The sequence below is a fragment of the Podarcis cretensis genome (assembly GCF_951804945.1).
Source record: "Podarcis cretensis genome assembly, chromosome: 1".
NCBI classification, from domain to species: domain Eukaryota; kingdom Metazoa; phylum Chordata; class Lepidosauria; order Squamata; family Lacertidae; genus Podarcis; species Podarcis cretensis.
Window position 1 is genome coordinate 94,260,876 of NC_137170.1, and position 14,964 is coordinate 94,275,839.

Genomic DNA, 14,964 nt, shown 5'->3' on the forward strand with positions numbered 1-14,964 from the left:
GCAGTGGTGTCGATTTCAAGAGAGATTCACTTATTAACATGCCTCTCCTTGGAAAATGCCATTTGTTATAACACGCTGGTTTCTGCACAGCTGGAATGCTATGCTGTTGAGTTGTACTCTCCATTCCTTATGGTTGACATCCAAAGACACCTGCCTCGTGTTTGACTTGCTAGTCTGTTGTCTTTGAGTTGAAACAGCTCTTGGTATTGCAAAGTGAAGAAGTGTCCTCATTCAGTGCCAAAGTCATTAATCGGTATGATGAATTAATTAGCCATAGATTACTAATGTGGATCTTTAAATGGTATTCTTATCACAGCAGTTTCCATGGGGAAAGCTCCAGTGCTGATGGCAAGATTGTAAACTGTCTCAGGCAATGCATTTGAGATGATTTTTCTCAGCAGGAGATGATTTAATCTGAGGAGTTTCCTTGAGCATAATTTTTGCTAACATAATTGTTTGCTAATGAGGGGTGAAGTCTTGTTCAGACTTGCACCAAAGTAAATACCACTGATACCTGTAGAATCTTCACATTGAGACCAAAATTACTTTGATGCTTGGCTTCCCCAACCTCATTATCCTATTATTTGCTTTCCAAACAGGTTTGTCTAGCACACATTTAAGTTACATTGATTTCAGTAACTTTTAAGCATGCCCATTTTTCTCTGAATTGTGCCCATATTCATTCATTCATTCATTCATTCATTCATTTATTCATAAATTTAGGATTATGATTACTGTGTGCCATCAGTATACATGGCGTTGTACAGAGTACAACAGGGCAGGTCCCTGTCTCAAGGAAATTACAATCTAATATTTGATTGGGGTGGGGGATGACAACAGAGGAAGTAGGGCAGGAAAGTGTAGGCAGGGACAAAAGGGAAGGAATGTGCAGTTGTTTCATCTCCACCTGCTCAAGCTTAGTTGCAGGCTGAGTTACAGTAGGGCATTTCTTCATTTCCTTAAAAAGAAATCTGGAAAAGAGAGCTCTTTTTTCTGTCACTCACATCTCCCTGGTCTTTTCTCTTTACTTTTCTCCACCCCATCCCCCGCCACACCCAATATAATTGTTTTGCCCATCAGTGCTTCCTTTTCAAATCATTTTGACATGAGCTGCATACAGCTGTATTGAAACCTTCAGTTGTTGGATTCTGTGTCTCAGAGGCATAGAGATGAGTCATAGACTTCAGGCTGGCATTTCTTTATCTGTCTGTTTGGGTCTTTCTATTTCAGTCTGGGAGGGTCTTCTTGTTTTTGTCCATGTGTGGAAGCAAGAGACCATTATCATACTGGGGTTGCGCTTCTCTCTCTCTCTCTCTCTCTCTCTCTCTCTCTCGTTTTTCAAGGAAGAGCTCTTGCAGCCTTTATTTTGACACTTCCTTTGTGGTGCTCCCTCCCTGTCATAAAGGACTGAAACAGAAAGGCCTAATATCATTAATCCATGAGGATCCATATAAATATGAATTGCTATTACTGGTTCCACTACTACCACAGAATTAGGAAGAAGCAATAATAGGGACACCAAAAGAGTCCCTGAAGCTGGAGCAGAAGCCAATGTGTTTTTCATTTTCCTAGCACAATTCCCTAGCTTCTCTTTCATAAAGCATACCGCCACCACTGCTGCTTTGAGAATATGGAGAAAAATAATAATGTGTTGGATCTTTTCAAAGAGCCTTTTCTGGCAGAGGATCTTAAATCTGAGACACAGGGAAAAGTACATGGACCCTTTGACGACATCCTCTGTATGTGCTTTCAGACATCACAGTGCCAGCCCAATCTAGCTGATGTGTAGACATATGTAGGATTGTCGAGTTTTGCTTGGGAAGGGGTTGCATTTGAAGGATCTACATAGCACTCTCCTCCTCCTCCTCCTCCACAGCACAATGAGAGGGTTTGTTCAACACACTGCTAATTATATTTTCAGTTAAATTGCTAGTTTACTAGAAAGCAGGGAAATGATGGGGGGGAAGCCAAGTGTATTGAGTCCAAATTCCCAATGAATCTCCTTCTAGTCATGGCTTCAAAGTCTGAAAAACAACACTAGTGATAAGCAAACACAATCTTGATTCAGAATTGCATCCAGCAAATTTAATTTAAACAAATCTGAAAATGGCTCTTTTTGTTCCTGGTCCAGTTTGGACCTTGTTGTATTCCTGATGATATCACTGGGACTGAAGTAGCATTCAAGGATCTCACCCGCATCTCCCACTGCCCCATTCCACTTACCTAGTTTGGCCACGAGGCCTTACTTGAGGACTTCAATCACTTGATCATCTGCTAGAATTCTGGCGTCGAAGCTTTCTTTAGGAAACATCAACTCTGGGTCACATAATTTCCATGACTTTTGGTGTCAAAGGAGGTTAGGCACTTTTAGTAAACTACATATTAAAATGTATTAAAATGGTGGTAGCGAGGTGCACCTCTGTTGCAGTCACTGGGAGAGTAAGAGAGAAGATATTCTCTGGTTTCATTACCGTCCAAGCCAGAGAAGATTGTAGCGCTCACTTTGGACTGGAGGCAAACTTTCTGAGCAAGGAAAGTACAAAGTTTGGCATCACTAAAACATTTCCAAACTATTTTGGGGGTGATAGTCTTTATGCAAGAAGGTTTCTGCTTTTACCATGCTGTTAAATTGACTTCCTTTGAACAATATAGACTGCGAGCTTGTTAGATGATGTATTTGTCTATTCCAGAAAGGCAGTTATTGTCACTCAATCTGAAGTTTTAATAACTTAATAACAAGTCCCCGCCCAAGAAACATGGCTACAGCAGCAACACAAACCTTCACATCTAACTTTATACACTATTAAATACTTGTTGCTTTGCCACACAGTGATTAAACTTATGCAGAAATTTGTAATATATGAACTGATACCACAAAGAGTTCTGTTTTTATTTTAGGAACAGCATTCTGAGATAAAAGCATGAATATTTAGCTAATTCTTTCCAAATGGATAGTTTCTCACTGTCCTTTGGCAACTCTGTTGTGGTTTCAAGGTTGGGGATTAATCACATGAGGGCAGCCGCCTTCTGTATTTACAGATGCTGCTCTGAATTAGATGAATGGTATTCAACCAAGGCTGCTGTGTTCTGTTGTACATTTATAGAAGCTTTGCCATAATGACCTCTAGTTGTTACTTGAAGGCGTAATGATTATCTGTGGCACTTCCAATTGTGCTTAGATCTAAGGATCACATGGCTCAACTATTATTAACAACAGATGTTTAAGAAGGAGCCACACTGTTAACAGTTTCCACTATTATAAAATTCCTAGTTATGGCTGCAAAAAATAGACACCAATACACTAGTTGTGCTTTTTTCAGATTGAACTGCGTTATAGAATATATTATGTCTAAAGGTATGAGTTTTGTATTTCTTAATATCAGTATATGGTGCTAGAATTACTACCTTAGAAAAGATATAACTGAGTGTAAGTGAATTGAAGGTAATGTGGGGTTGTTGTTTTTTTGAAAAGTTGTTTGACCTCCTTCTTTACAAGAGCACAATTTTGATGTCTCTGCCAAGCCTACCTGCATTTTTCTACTGCATTGAACTATAGGTAAAAGGGAGGGGTGTTGAGATCAAGAGAGTTACAAACTCTATTAAGGACTTCCCTTCTTCCTTCTTTCACATACACATTCTTCCATCACAAGAGCTGTTGTCTTAATTACCCTTTTCCACACTAGAGGTGAGGTGTTTTTCCTTAAGAGGATGCTGGCGAAAATCCAAAGACATTTTTCCTCAGAGCAGGAAACTGATTCTGCTTTTCTATTACATTGTTATTCAGAATAAAGGAGGGCATTAACCAAATGCTGTCAGAAAGGGTTTCCTGAAGCAGATGCTTGGTAAGGTAGTTTATTTTCTGGCATCTGTGGAAAGGGGAGGGAAGACAGGAGGGAGGGAGGTCAAAATGGCCATTTCAGTCAAAATGTGCTCAAGGTGCAGTATGTGGTGAGACTGAGCTGCACCTTTGGTTTATTTGCATATAGGAAGGTAATATGTGTACTGAGAAGTTGTACACACATTATCTGAAAGCTCTTTTTCTGACCTTGTGATATAATTAGGTAGGAAGAATATATGCGGAGGTGAGAGGAGATTGAGTGTCTGAACAGGCTTTCGGTTTGTGTCAATCTGTCTATAACCAATCCATACTGGCAGGTTTAAGTGTAAGTGTCTCATGTACTGTTGGAACAGCCCTGCCTCTGTTCACCTGATGGGATACTCACTTGCATTGTGTTAAGTATAGATCAGATACAAACTACACTCCTGCTTCCTTATTTTCCCCTGAAATGTATACAGACTGTGAGATTTCAAAAGATGCTTTTCTCAAGGTGAGGTTGAATCCAGAGGGCAAAAAGGCCTGTTGCCTCTGTCCAGAAAAAACTTTTCCTGCCTGAGGGCTGTTTAACAAGGGTTTTGTGTTGAAGGATTGTGATCTTGTTTTAAATTGTATTGATGCATTTTATGTATTTTTCTGTTGTGCTTTATGCTTTGTAAGTGGCTTCAAGGGCAGTTCTAGGGGACTGTGTAGAAATTGAATAAAAATAATAATAAATGTGAGTTATGACACTTATGAGTACCCGTCAACAGCCTCTGGAAGGATGTGGTTCAAAGGATATGAATAACCTGCTTTCTCCCACTGCATAATCTTTCTCAATCACCATCTGTGGGACAGTCAAACCATTGTTAGAATGCAGGTAAAAGATCAGAATGGGAAATTAGGCATTGATTTGGGCGTCAACTGCTTCTGTGGGCGCTAAATTGCCATATATTTAGCAGTTAAAGTCAGCACAGCTGTGACTTCTTTTCAAATTAAAGGAGTAGGATTCAAAGATACAGGAAAATAGCTGCTTGCACTGTTTAGCAAACACTTGCACAGGTGCTGATGGAATTATTTGTGTAGTGCTAAAATTGGCTAGGTTCTATAGCAGTTGTTTTGCATCAAGTAAAATAATATATTTGATTTTGGTTTTCTCATGCAGTGCTCTAGTACAAGTTGTAAAACAGCCCTTCTGAGGATGGAAAGAAGCTCCTACGTGTTGAAGGAAACCTTTGGAACTAACCCAGTGATTGGAAATATTGAATGACTTGTCTCATTCTGGGATGTAATTGAAAATGATAAGAGATGCTTTGGGTGGCTGCCCAGTAGCCATGCACTACTGCTGATCCACCACATTCAAAGATGGCACTGGGACAGTCTCATAAGGCATTAGATGAGAGAGGGCACAAAATGGCTTCTCCCATGATCTATACCGTACTCCTTCAGTACAAAGTACACCCCCCATTGGGTCTGCAAGACTGATCTTAGACGGAAACTAGTTAGTATGTGCAGCCATGTGTTGTATCACCCCACTACCAGCTTAAAAAACCCAAGAAGTGTCAGGCAACTGTGTTTAAGCAGAATAATGGTAGGGACGAAGCTGCTTAGCACTTTCCACTGGCACTTAAATTCTCTCAACTTCTGTTCCCTGTCTATAGAGGAAAAGCATAAATCGTGCTTTGGGGGAGGTGTTGATTTTGAGCAGGAAAATAAAGTGCCAAGAAAGAAAGGGTTAAACAGCTCTTCTTGTCCCCTGTTCCCCCCACTTGCTCACAGTCTCTCAACCCTGGTGTGAGTGAGTCTCTGTGTGTTTTAAATTACACTGGTGAAAAGTTAACTTTAGCTGTGTGTGCAGTATTTAATTGGGGGGCTTTAAAGAGACGATTTGCACAGTGTACTGGAACTACACAGTTTCCTCCTTGTTTCCACATTTTAAGATGATAATGAGATCAGCCTCATAAAGCTGACTTTAGTACTGGTGATAACATCTGCTGCTTAAGGAATCACCTGGTGCCCTAGCAGATCTAAGAAAGGCGTGGAAGTTTGTGCTGGGCCACCATCACAGTGTGTACAACACTGCAAAATTCGTGGAGGTCTATGTTGGACAGGATGGTGTTTTAACCAGCATCAGCTGTTACTTTCTGATGACCGTGTGGTCCGGCATGCACTATATGTGAGAAGCCATTGCCTTGGCAAGATTGCAAGCTTTGCTTTAATGGGTGAAAGCGTTCACCTTTAATTGAGGAAGTCTGTCTTAGTGTCTTAGTTTTGCTAGTTAGTGCTTTAAAATGCTAATGTCAGTGCATGCCAGACCGCTGATTATCATGCGTTTCTATATGCTACAGTCTTCCTGCTCAGACTAACTACCATCTGCAGGGTATGTGCTGAACTCTTCTCACCCAAGCTCTCCCGTCTTATGTGCAACATAGTGCTAATTTATTTATTGTTCATTCTTCACATTTGCCGTAAAGACAGCTTGAAAATGTCGAGAGAATTAACAGGAATGCCAGCAACCGCAAAAGCAGCACTTCGTGTAGGGAAGGGCCCTAATCAGTTCCTCATTTCTCAAGTGTTGAATGTGTGCTCAGCAATTTCAGTCCATGCTGGCACATTGGTGCGCAGATGCATGTTGCTTTGTGCCTTTCAGTTTGACTCGATCCAAGAATCTTTGAAGATGCCTCTTCCGTCTTTGACCCTGCTATTAATGCTCTTCATCCTGCCACTTTGTGCCAGTCTAAGATATAATACTTCCAGGCTGGGCTGCAGGATTATACCTGCCTCTTGGGCGAATTATCCCATATTTTCTTCTACTGGCCTTATGTCAGGGCCAGCCTTAACAAGGATTTGGTATTAGCCAGAATTTATCCATAACCAGCTGTTATCCGCAAAGTCAGTGGAGATTAAAGCAGTTCTGGCCCAAGACATTTTGCTGCCTGAAGCAGAGCCCACATAAGTTTTAATCTTATATGGGCATTAAAGCACAGATCCTTTTTGCCCTCAGTTTGTCCATGTGTTCTGTGGGACTGTATGGTCTGCTGCTGAGAATGCTTAGGAGCATTAGTGTGGGAAAACTAATGAGGTGGGTTTTAATTCCAATAGAGGCACATCCTCTCTGGTCTTTATATAGCTCATGTAGAATATATGAGTGGTGGTGTTCTTTAGAAGAAAGCTTTGCAGCCACCACTCCCACCCCACTTTCTCCCTGTATCCCATAAGAATAGACTGGGTGGAACTTCATCATTGCTGATTGTAATCACTAGCCCTCATGCCCCCGACACCCACCCAAAGGAGAGATCTTCATGGCTCTTGTTCTGTATTGGCCTCCAGGAACGCTCAGCATACCATCTAGATTCTAGAAATTAAGCCTTAGTGAACAAATAGGTTAGGATCTGCATTTGATATTGTTTACTGTGTGGTTATACTTTGTGCCTACCCCCCCCCCCCCAATCTCTCTGTATTTCTTTATATGTTACTTCTTCAGTTCATTCTACTTCAGTTTATTTTCCTTGGTGTCTCATACCCTTCACACATGTACAAATATAATTGCATGTGTCTGTGTTCTCAGGCAAATGCAGGGTGTTTGTGATGTCTATGCGATACCACTACTGGCTTCTTCAACACCTTCATACTGTACATAATTTCGTCTTGTTGCCTCCTACGATTCATTTACATACTGACCTATTGTTAAGCTCCTTGTACAGGTTGTGACTATTTATCTGATGTTCGTATATTCTTTGAGTAGTTTCAGGGATGCTACCAAGAATACTTCTGACAATATAGGCATTTTCAACAAATATACCCCAATATTATAGGCAGTTTCCTAGTACTTCAGGCCGGGTGTGAAAGCTAGAAATGGTTATACATTTTCCGTGGGGCTGGGTGGTAATGTGTTGCAGTGGCTCTGCTTGTATCTGGATGGCCATTTCCAGAAGGTGGTGATGGGGGATTTCTACTTAACTCAGTGGTGTTTGTGCCACAGGGTCCTGCAGGGTCTGTCGTATCTCCCATTCTTTTTAACATCTACATGAAACTGTTGAGCATAGTCATTTGGGGATTTGAAGTGAGTTGTTGCTAGCATGTGGGTGACACACAACTTTTCATTAAAACCACATGAAGTGCTGAATGTGCCAGGCTAGGGTAAAGGACAAGATGAGAATAACAAGCTGAGGTTAGCTCTGTGAATAAGTACTTCCTCTGTACAGATGAGCAGGGTTCAGCCTGTTCTGGATGGGATTGCACTTCTTCTAAATGATCAAATTCATAGCTTGGGAGTGGTCTTGTATCCATCAGTGTCCTTACAGATATGTGACCCTTTAATTAACTTTGGCTTGTAGCCAGTGCAGTGCTATGTAACTGTGCTGTCAGTGCAAAGATTTGCACTGGCACAATGGGAGGTCGTCCCCCACCCACTTTTAACACCCCCAGTGTATGGTGTCTTTTTGGCTGTTTCCATGTGTGAAATGATTTTCCTGTCTTCTTTTTCTTCTTCCAAACTTGGATTTGAAGGGTTGTTTAGGATTCTAAAGTTCAATTCTATTGTACAGTGGTACCTCGGGTTACAGACGCTTCAGGTTACAGACTCCGCTAACCCAGAAATAGTACCTCGGGTTAAGAACTTTGCTTCAGGATGAGAACAGAAATCGTGTGGCGGCAGCGGGAGGCTCCATTAGCTAAAGTGGTACCTCAGGTTAAGAACAGTTTCAGGTTAAGAACAGAACGAATTAAGTTCTTAACCCGAGGTACCACTGTATTGGGTGGAATTCAACATAGCACAAACGGGGGTATATGAATACAGGAAATGAGATCCACTGACACAACAGAACTTCCACCTCCTCCTGCCATGTGCCCCCTAAACCTGTCCTTAGGACTCATCTAACCCCCCAGAGCAGATTTAGCAGGGGAGAAAAAGTGGACCTTGTTTTTACCCATATATATATATATATATATATATATATATATATATCTTGAACATCACCTGGAGATATTTTTTTTGAGGCAAATAGTAAAACTAAATAATAAATGTCACCCATAGATTTAAAGAGACAGAAACAGATAGAGCAGTTGAATCATACTGCAATCACCTGTGCCACCAACTGCTGCCATGAGATAAAGAGACGTGGTGCAGTAGCATGAGAAAGATTCCTGTGTGAGTGCATTTCTCTGCTCCTTCATTAGCCTGTTGCAGTTCTTGCTTGCTCAATTAACTTTGTGACAAATTTATGTATTGGGAAATGTGTAAAATGTTCCCCGGGATTTCATTCACGGCATTCCAGCCGTTTTACGGTGTTCTTTTAGATGTTAATCTTGTCTGTTTCCCTCTTTCCCAGAGAAGCCAATTTCAGAGCTTTTCGCGTTTTAATCATTCTGCAGATTTGTGGCTGTGTTGCATTCTTTTTATCTTCATGTTGTGGGGCACATTCTGGGATGGGAAGGTTGACATGGGCTTGGTTGCTACAGAAAACTGTGGGTTGGTGTTGCTGAGCAAGTCTGTCCACCCCTCCTGCCTTGTGCTATGATTTGGAAGTGTGGGACGGGGCTGCCTTTGGCTGTAACTCTTAGCAACTGAATCATTAAGGAGAAGGCTGTCAGAAAGAAGTGCTATCAGGGCTGCACCCAGCTATTCTAACACTTGAGTGTTGACTTGGAAGTAAGCCCCACTCTGCTCAGTGCAGCTTACCAAGTGTGTTTAGGATTGCATCATAGAATTATAGAACTGTAGTTGGGAGAGACCCCAAGGGTCATCTAGTTTTACCTCCTGCAGTGCAGGAATCCAACTAAAGCATCCCTGAATTTGCAGTCCCATGCTGCTGCTGCTGCTGCTTGTGTCCTAGGTTAAATTATCAGTAATTACGGCAGAGGTGCTAAACTAGAATTGTTCACATGTAGTTAATGTTGTGTAATTTAATGCTAATATTTTAAAAAAAATATCAAATGCTTTTGTTTGTTTTTCTTGCAGTGATTCAGAGAGCAGAAAACTATGCAAGAAGATGAAAGTTGACCCTAGTTTGAAGGAGAAAGGGGTAGAGTTATTGCATTACAAGTAAGTGCAAGAATGGGTTCTTATTTTATTTGTTGAGACAATTTATATACTGCTTAATTACAATCCTATCTAAGATTGTCAAGGAATGCAACATAATGTGTTTGAGAGTGGCTGTGCTGCCATTGGCTTTATCTTCTCCTGAAGATACCCTGCAAGGCAGCAGAGGTTTAGTATCAGTGTTTTCCTTTTCCTAGATGGGCTACCTTCCCAGGTTGATGAGCCCCATCTGTCCCTCACTTCCCTCTACAGCATGTGCAGGAACCGCCTTCTTGGCTATTGGACCCACTATTGGTCTTGTCTGCTCAGTCCACCGGAGCCTGTCTTTGTATGCAGGGCAAGTCCCTAAATCAATGAGGGTTTGAGGCCCATCGGCTACCCTCACCTGGTTTAGCCAGCCAGTCAAAGCCATTTCCCAGGGTGTAGCTGCTGTTGCATGCTGACAGCTTCTAGGAGCCACAGGTGAGAGCTGAGTGCAGAGTGGGGACCAAAGGTGGACAAACTGCTCCAGAAGGAGCACAATATGTCTCCCACCAGAGGTACTACCCCTCCCCACACAGCCCAAAGTGGCTATGCAAAAAAAACAAAAGCTCATAAGGCAGAGATAATAATTTTCATATGCACTGCATTCCAAAATTGGGCTGCTAATGGACATTTAATGGGCAGGCAACATGGTATGGGTTGGCTATGATGAGCTGGTGGCTGAAAGCTAATTTCTGTTGGTGCACTCTGTCCCACTAAGATCTTAGTGCTTGCTAATATTTAAGAATATTAAATGCTTTTGTTTATCTCTTGCAGTTGCCGGAACCATGCACCTTCCTCAACAGTTGGGGTTTTGTTCTGACCTTGCACCATACATCTGAAATGCAGCACAAGGTCGGAGACAATTTCTGTCCCAATCCCAAACCTGGAGGAGGGTTCAGAGTTCCGTGCAATGGGAAAGCAAGCCTTCAGCCCCTTCCAGTTTAGAGTTGGAGGGAAGCGGGCAGGCTTGCTTTGTCTGTATGTTTGCTAGGCAGTTGAAGCACCTGTCAAATGCAGATGTCAAGACACCTGCCTCTCCTTCTAGCTTGGAGCTGGATCCAAAACACATCCCAAGCCTCCTCTGAACTGTGAAGGCAAGGAGGAGTAGGGTCATTCCCTTCCCCCTCGCAGCTTCAAGCTTTGACTTACCCAAAAGGCTTTCTGAGCCACAAAAGTGGCAAGTAAAATTGTAAACTCCTAGACATAATTGCACTGTATCTACTGGTGCATACATAGATAATGTAAGTTTTGTTGTGAATTTCAAAGACCATGTTACATACTCAGGAGAGTTCCCTGAATAAAAATGTGTGTGTGATTACATAATACACTGTTATTAACATTAGTAGTCTGGGTCAGCATTAAGAGTTGAAAATTAACCCTCCCCCATCTGCCTGGCTTGAGAGAAATAGAAAAACTCGTCACATTATTATTATTAGGGATCAGAAGGGATGTTTTTAAGGCAGATGAGTTTGGGGAAGAAATTACCCCCTGAAAAATTACACCCATACTTAAAGAAAGTGTTGTCTCCTCTTCTAGTATTCCGTCATAATTCTTTTTAATGAGACAGTCCCTACCTGTGTTACCTAAATCATTTGGAGGCTGGTTTCCCAGCTGACTGATTTCAGGAGACTTTAGCATGTGATTGTTTTTTGTTCTTCAGGAACCAACAGGCATAAATATAGCTGTGCATTGTGGCAAATAGAATTGCCCCCTGAAACTGCCACTCCCCAAGTCTAGCCTGTGCTAAATGCTCTCATTAAGGCTTTGTGGAAGTGATTGCCCATTAGAGACCTGGTTGCTTCAAGAACTTGTTTTCGATGGCTGTGTTTTCCACAGCCCTGCAAGCTGAGGAAAACTTAATTTATCCAGACCAGAGGAAACAGCTGCATGATTTTCTAATAGCACTCCTAAAATTAATTGCTGTTTTCCCCCATACTGTTTCTTGACAGGGATGGCGCATTTCACACTGAATATAACAGAGCACTCACACTGAAGGTAAATTTACAGTAGTATGAAATCTTCCGAACAGGGAGATGTGTTTGGGTGTAGAACAGATGTTAATGCTTACAGCTTTATATTTGGATGGTTTTCCCCCCATACATTTCAGGAACAGCTGTTTGGGTGACCTAAAGGGGTTCTCTCCATTCTCATATCTCCTGCACATCTGCCAGGCAAACATCCTGCAAAGCTGTATGTGATTAACTAGATGGAGACACTGTTAAATTGCAATATAAATTGTGAACTTCGTTGCAATCTGCTAACAAATAAAGTGGGTTTTTTATTTAGTATGTGTGTTGTAAATTATTTTTGTCTTGCTGCAAGATCCCTTTTGATGCCAGCTTGTATCTAATAGCATTACCCTGGCAGTGATTGGGAAAATGCTCTCCCCTTCTATTTCATCTGCCATGAGATGAACTTGGAAAAGAGAGGAAGTGGCCTTTTCTCAGATATGATTGCAACCATGGACTAAAGGAGAAGTGCCCTTTGAAGCAGCTTTCAGAGAAAAGGGGTATCCTAGAGAACACCAGAGAATACTCCTAGAATAGGAGGCCTTTCCTCATGGTGGCTTAAGAAAAAGCTTTGTTCACAAAAGTAGCCTCAGGAGGTCTTGGCTCTGTTCCTGAAATGATTGTAGGAGGCGTTTTTAAACTCCAGAAGAGCCTTAAAAAATTGACAAATCGAATGATACTCAGTTGAATTCACCTGGTGTGTTTCCTTCAACCTTCTCCAGCACTTAGAGGATTTCCCCAAAAGTCATTGGAGGGACTCAAAATGACAGAATAGATTCAACAAAAATAAGTTGTATTTAGTTTTGGAAGTATTTGGGAACCTTCCCTATAAGAGGAGGCTGAAGTGTTTGGCGCTGTTTGCCTTACTAAGAATTACTTAGGAAGAATTACTAAGAGGAAACATTATAGGGGAGGGGAGCCAGCAGTGCATAACCCAGACATTATACAAAGTGAATAAATTGTGAAGCTTTGTGTAAATTTCTCTCTTTCTGGTCTTTATAACAGAACAAAACAGATAAATTTATCTGCACAGACCCTAGTTCACAGTACGGTGGCAGTTACGAGATTTGAGCACCATTATTGAAGCTAGTGGCAACTGCCACTCATCAGTGTCTCAACACTGATTCCTCCTGCCTTATTAGAGGAGACTTAGTTTTGCAACTGCTACCACATTTTGCAGATTGTACTTCATTAACAGATTTCTTCTTCTTCTTTGGCGATCACTCGTAGCCGAGTAAGATTGTCTTCCATAAACACGGTTACACAATGAGTCTGTAAGTGACTGTAGAGGCCAGTTTGTTTTTTTTAAATATTTTTTTTAAAATTTTAAAGTAACAACAACAAAAACACCCAATTAAACCAAAAAAGAAAGCAATACATAAAAACAAGTCACATCAAAAGAAAAAGATAAAAAATGGAAAACAGACAAAAAACAAGCAAAAAAATGCATAGAATCAAAAGAAAAAGAAAAGAAAAGAGCAAATCAAACCTTTACATAACTTTCCTTCTTTAACTTATTTCCTTGACCTCCTCACACCTCCCCTCTTTGTATTCTGATTCAGTTAGATATTCCAGCAAATCCTTCATCCTTGTTTTTATCCTAATAATTTATCTTAATATACTGTAGTTTAACATTCTCTTCTTTCACCAATTAATCATCCATTTTTACTTTACTTAATCTTATTTCTCATTAAAACTAATATATTGAACTTAATCTCTTAAGACATTTCCCCTAGGGTCATAAAAAATTCATTCCACGATTTTTCCATTTCTCATTATTTTTTTTTTTTTAAATTCCTTATATACGCTTTAAATTCCCAATTTCTTTCCTCCGTCTCCCCTCCCCAGTCCCGGCCCCTGCCCTCAGTTCCATCAATCTCCCAGCGTCCATCAACCTGGAGATCTGATATCCGAGGCTCTTAACTCTTCTTCATTTCCCTTCTGCCGATCTTCTTGATAAACTTTGGTGCTAAAAAGCAGATCTCGGGGGAGCTCCAACCCAACGATGCTTATATTCCTTCTTGACAAGTCTGCCAGGTTTCCATAATTAAAGCTAGGGCCCATAAAATATTCCAAACCTTGTTTCACAGTTCTTCCAAGTCCAAAGGCCCCCGAAGCTCTAATCTCCTCCTGGCTCAAATTCATATTCCAAAAGTCATTTGATCCCTGCATAAAGGGATCTCTCCACTTTTCCTTTTCCAGATCAGGCCAGGCACCCATCTTCAAAAACTGGCTTCTCCTAATTACAGTCATATAAGGCCTCAAGTTGTAATCCTCCATTTGTCTCTTTAGGGTTAAAGCTCCCCCATATTTTGCTTTATATTCAACAACAGCAACAACAGCAACTTTCTCCTTCTCTAATTCATCAATTTGTTCAGTTAAGAAAGATTCTTGTGCCGGGTTCTTGTCGACTTCTATGCTGATGCCCACTTTTGTTCCCAAGATATCAATATTAGTAGCCATGACATCTATCTGTTTATGCAGCTTTCCCAGCAGATAAATTGTCCTATTCAGAGCAGACGCTACTTCTTCCTTTACCGACATTCTTAAGAAATTCAAGGTCAAAACTAGTTTCTCACAGTCCTTATCTTCAGAGTAATTTCGCAGCTGCACACTTGTAACAATGTTCTGGATCCACACATCCTTCCAAAGTGGGGACATTGGTTTCCGGGTGGGAGTTGATCACGGTGTGGATTTGCCAAGCATGCCTTCCTCTTAGCACATTTCTCCCTTGCGTCCTGAGTTCGGGTGTCTTCAAAACCCATGACACCTTTGGTAAAGGCTGTTCTCCAACTGGAGCGCTCACAGGCCAGTGTTTCCCAGTTGTCAGTGTTTATACTACATTTTTAAAGATTTGCCTTGGGACAGTCTTTAAACCTCTTTTGTTCACCACCAGCATTACGCTTTCCATTTTTAAGTTCGGAATAGAGTAGTTGCTTTGGAAGACGATCATCAGGCATCCGCACAACATGACCAGTCCAACAAAGTTGATGTTGAAGAATCATTGTTTCAACACTGGTGATGTTTGCTTCTTCCAATACACTGATATTAGTGTGTCATTTGCCTGTCTTCCCAAA

General features: G+C 41.2%; 1 protein-coding gene across 3 annotated transcripts in view; it reads left to right on the forward strand.

Moving 5' to 3' along the window:
- The window catches only part of PDIA5 (protein disulfide isomerase family A member 5), a 147,211-nt gene that overhangs the window by 41,800 nt on the left and 90,447 nt on the right, over nt 1-14,964 (forward strand). For all 3 annotated transcript variants that reach the window (XM_079993758.1, XM_079993757.1, XM_079993759.1), the window contains exons 4-5: nt 9,774-9,857; nt 11,828-11,873. In XM_079993758.1, coding sequence (XP_079849884.1) covers nt 9,774-9,857; nt 11,828-11,873 — 130 coding nt within the window. The remainder of the gene's footprint in view (nt 1-9,773; nt 9,858-11,827; nt 11,874-14,964) is intronic.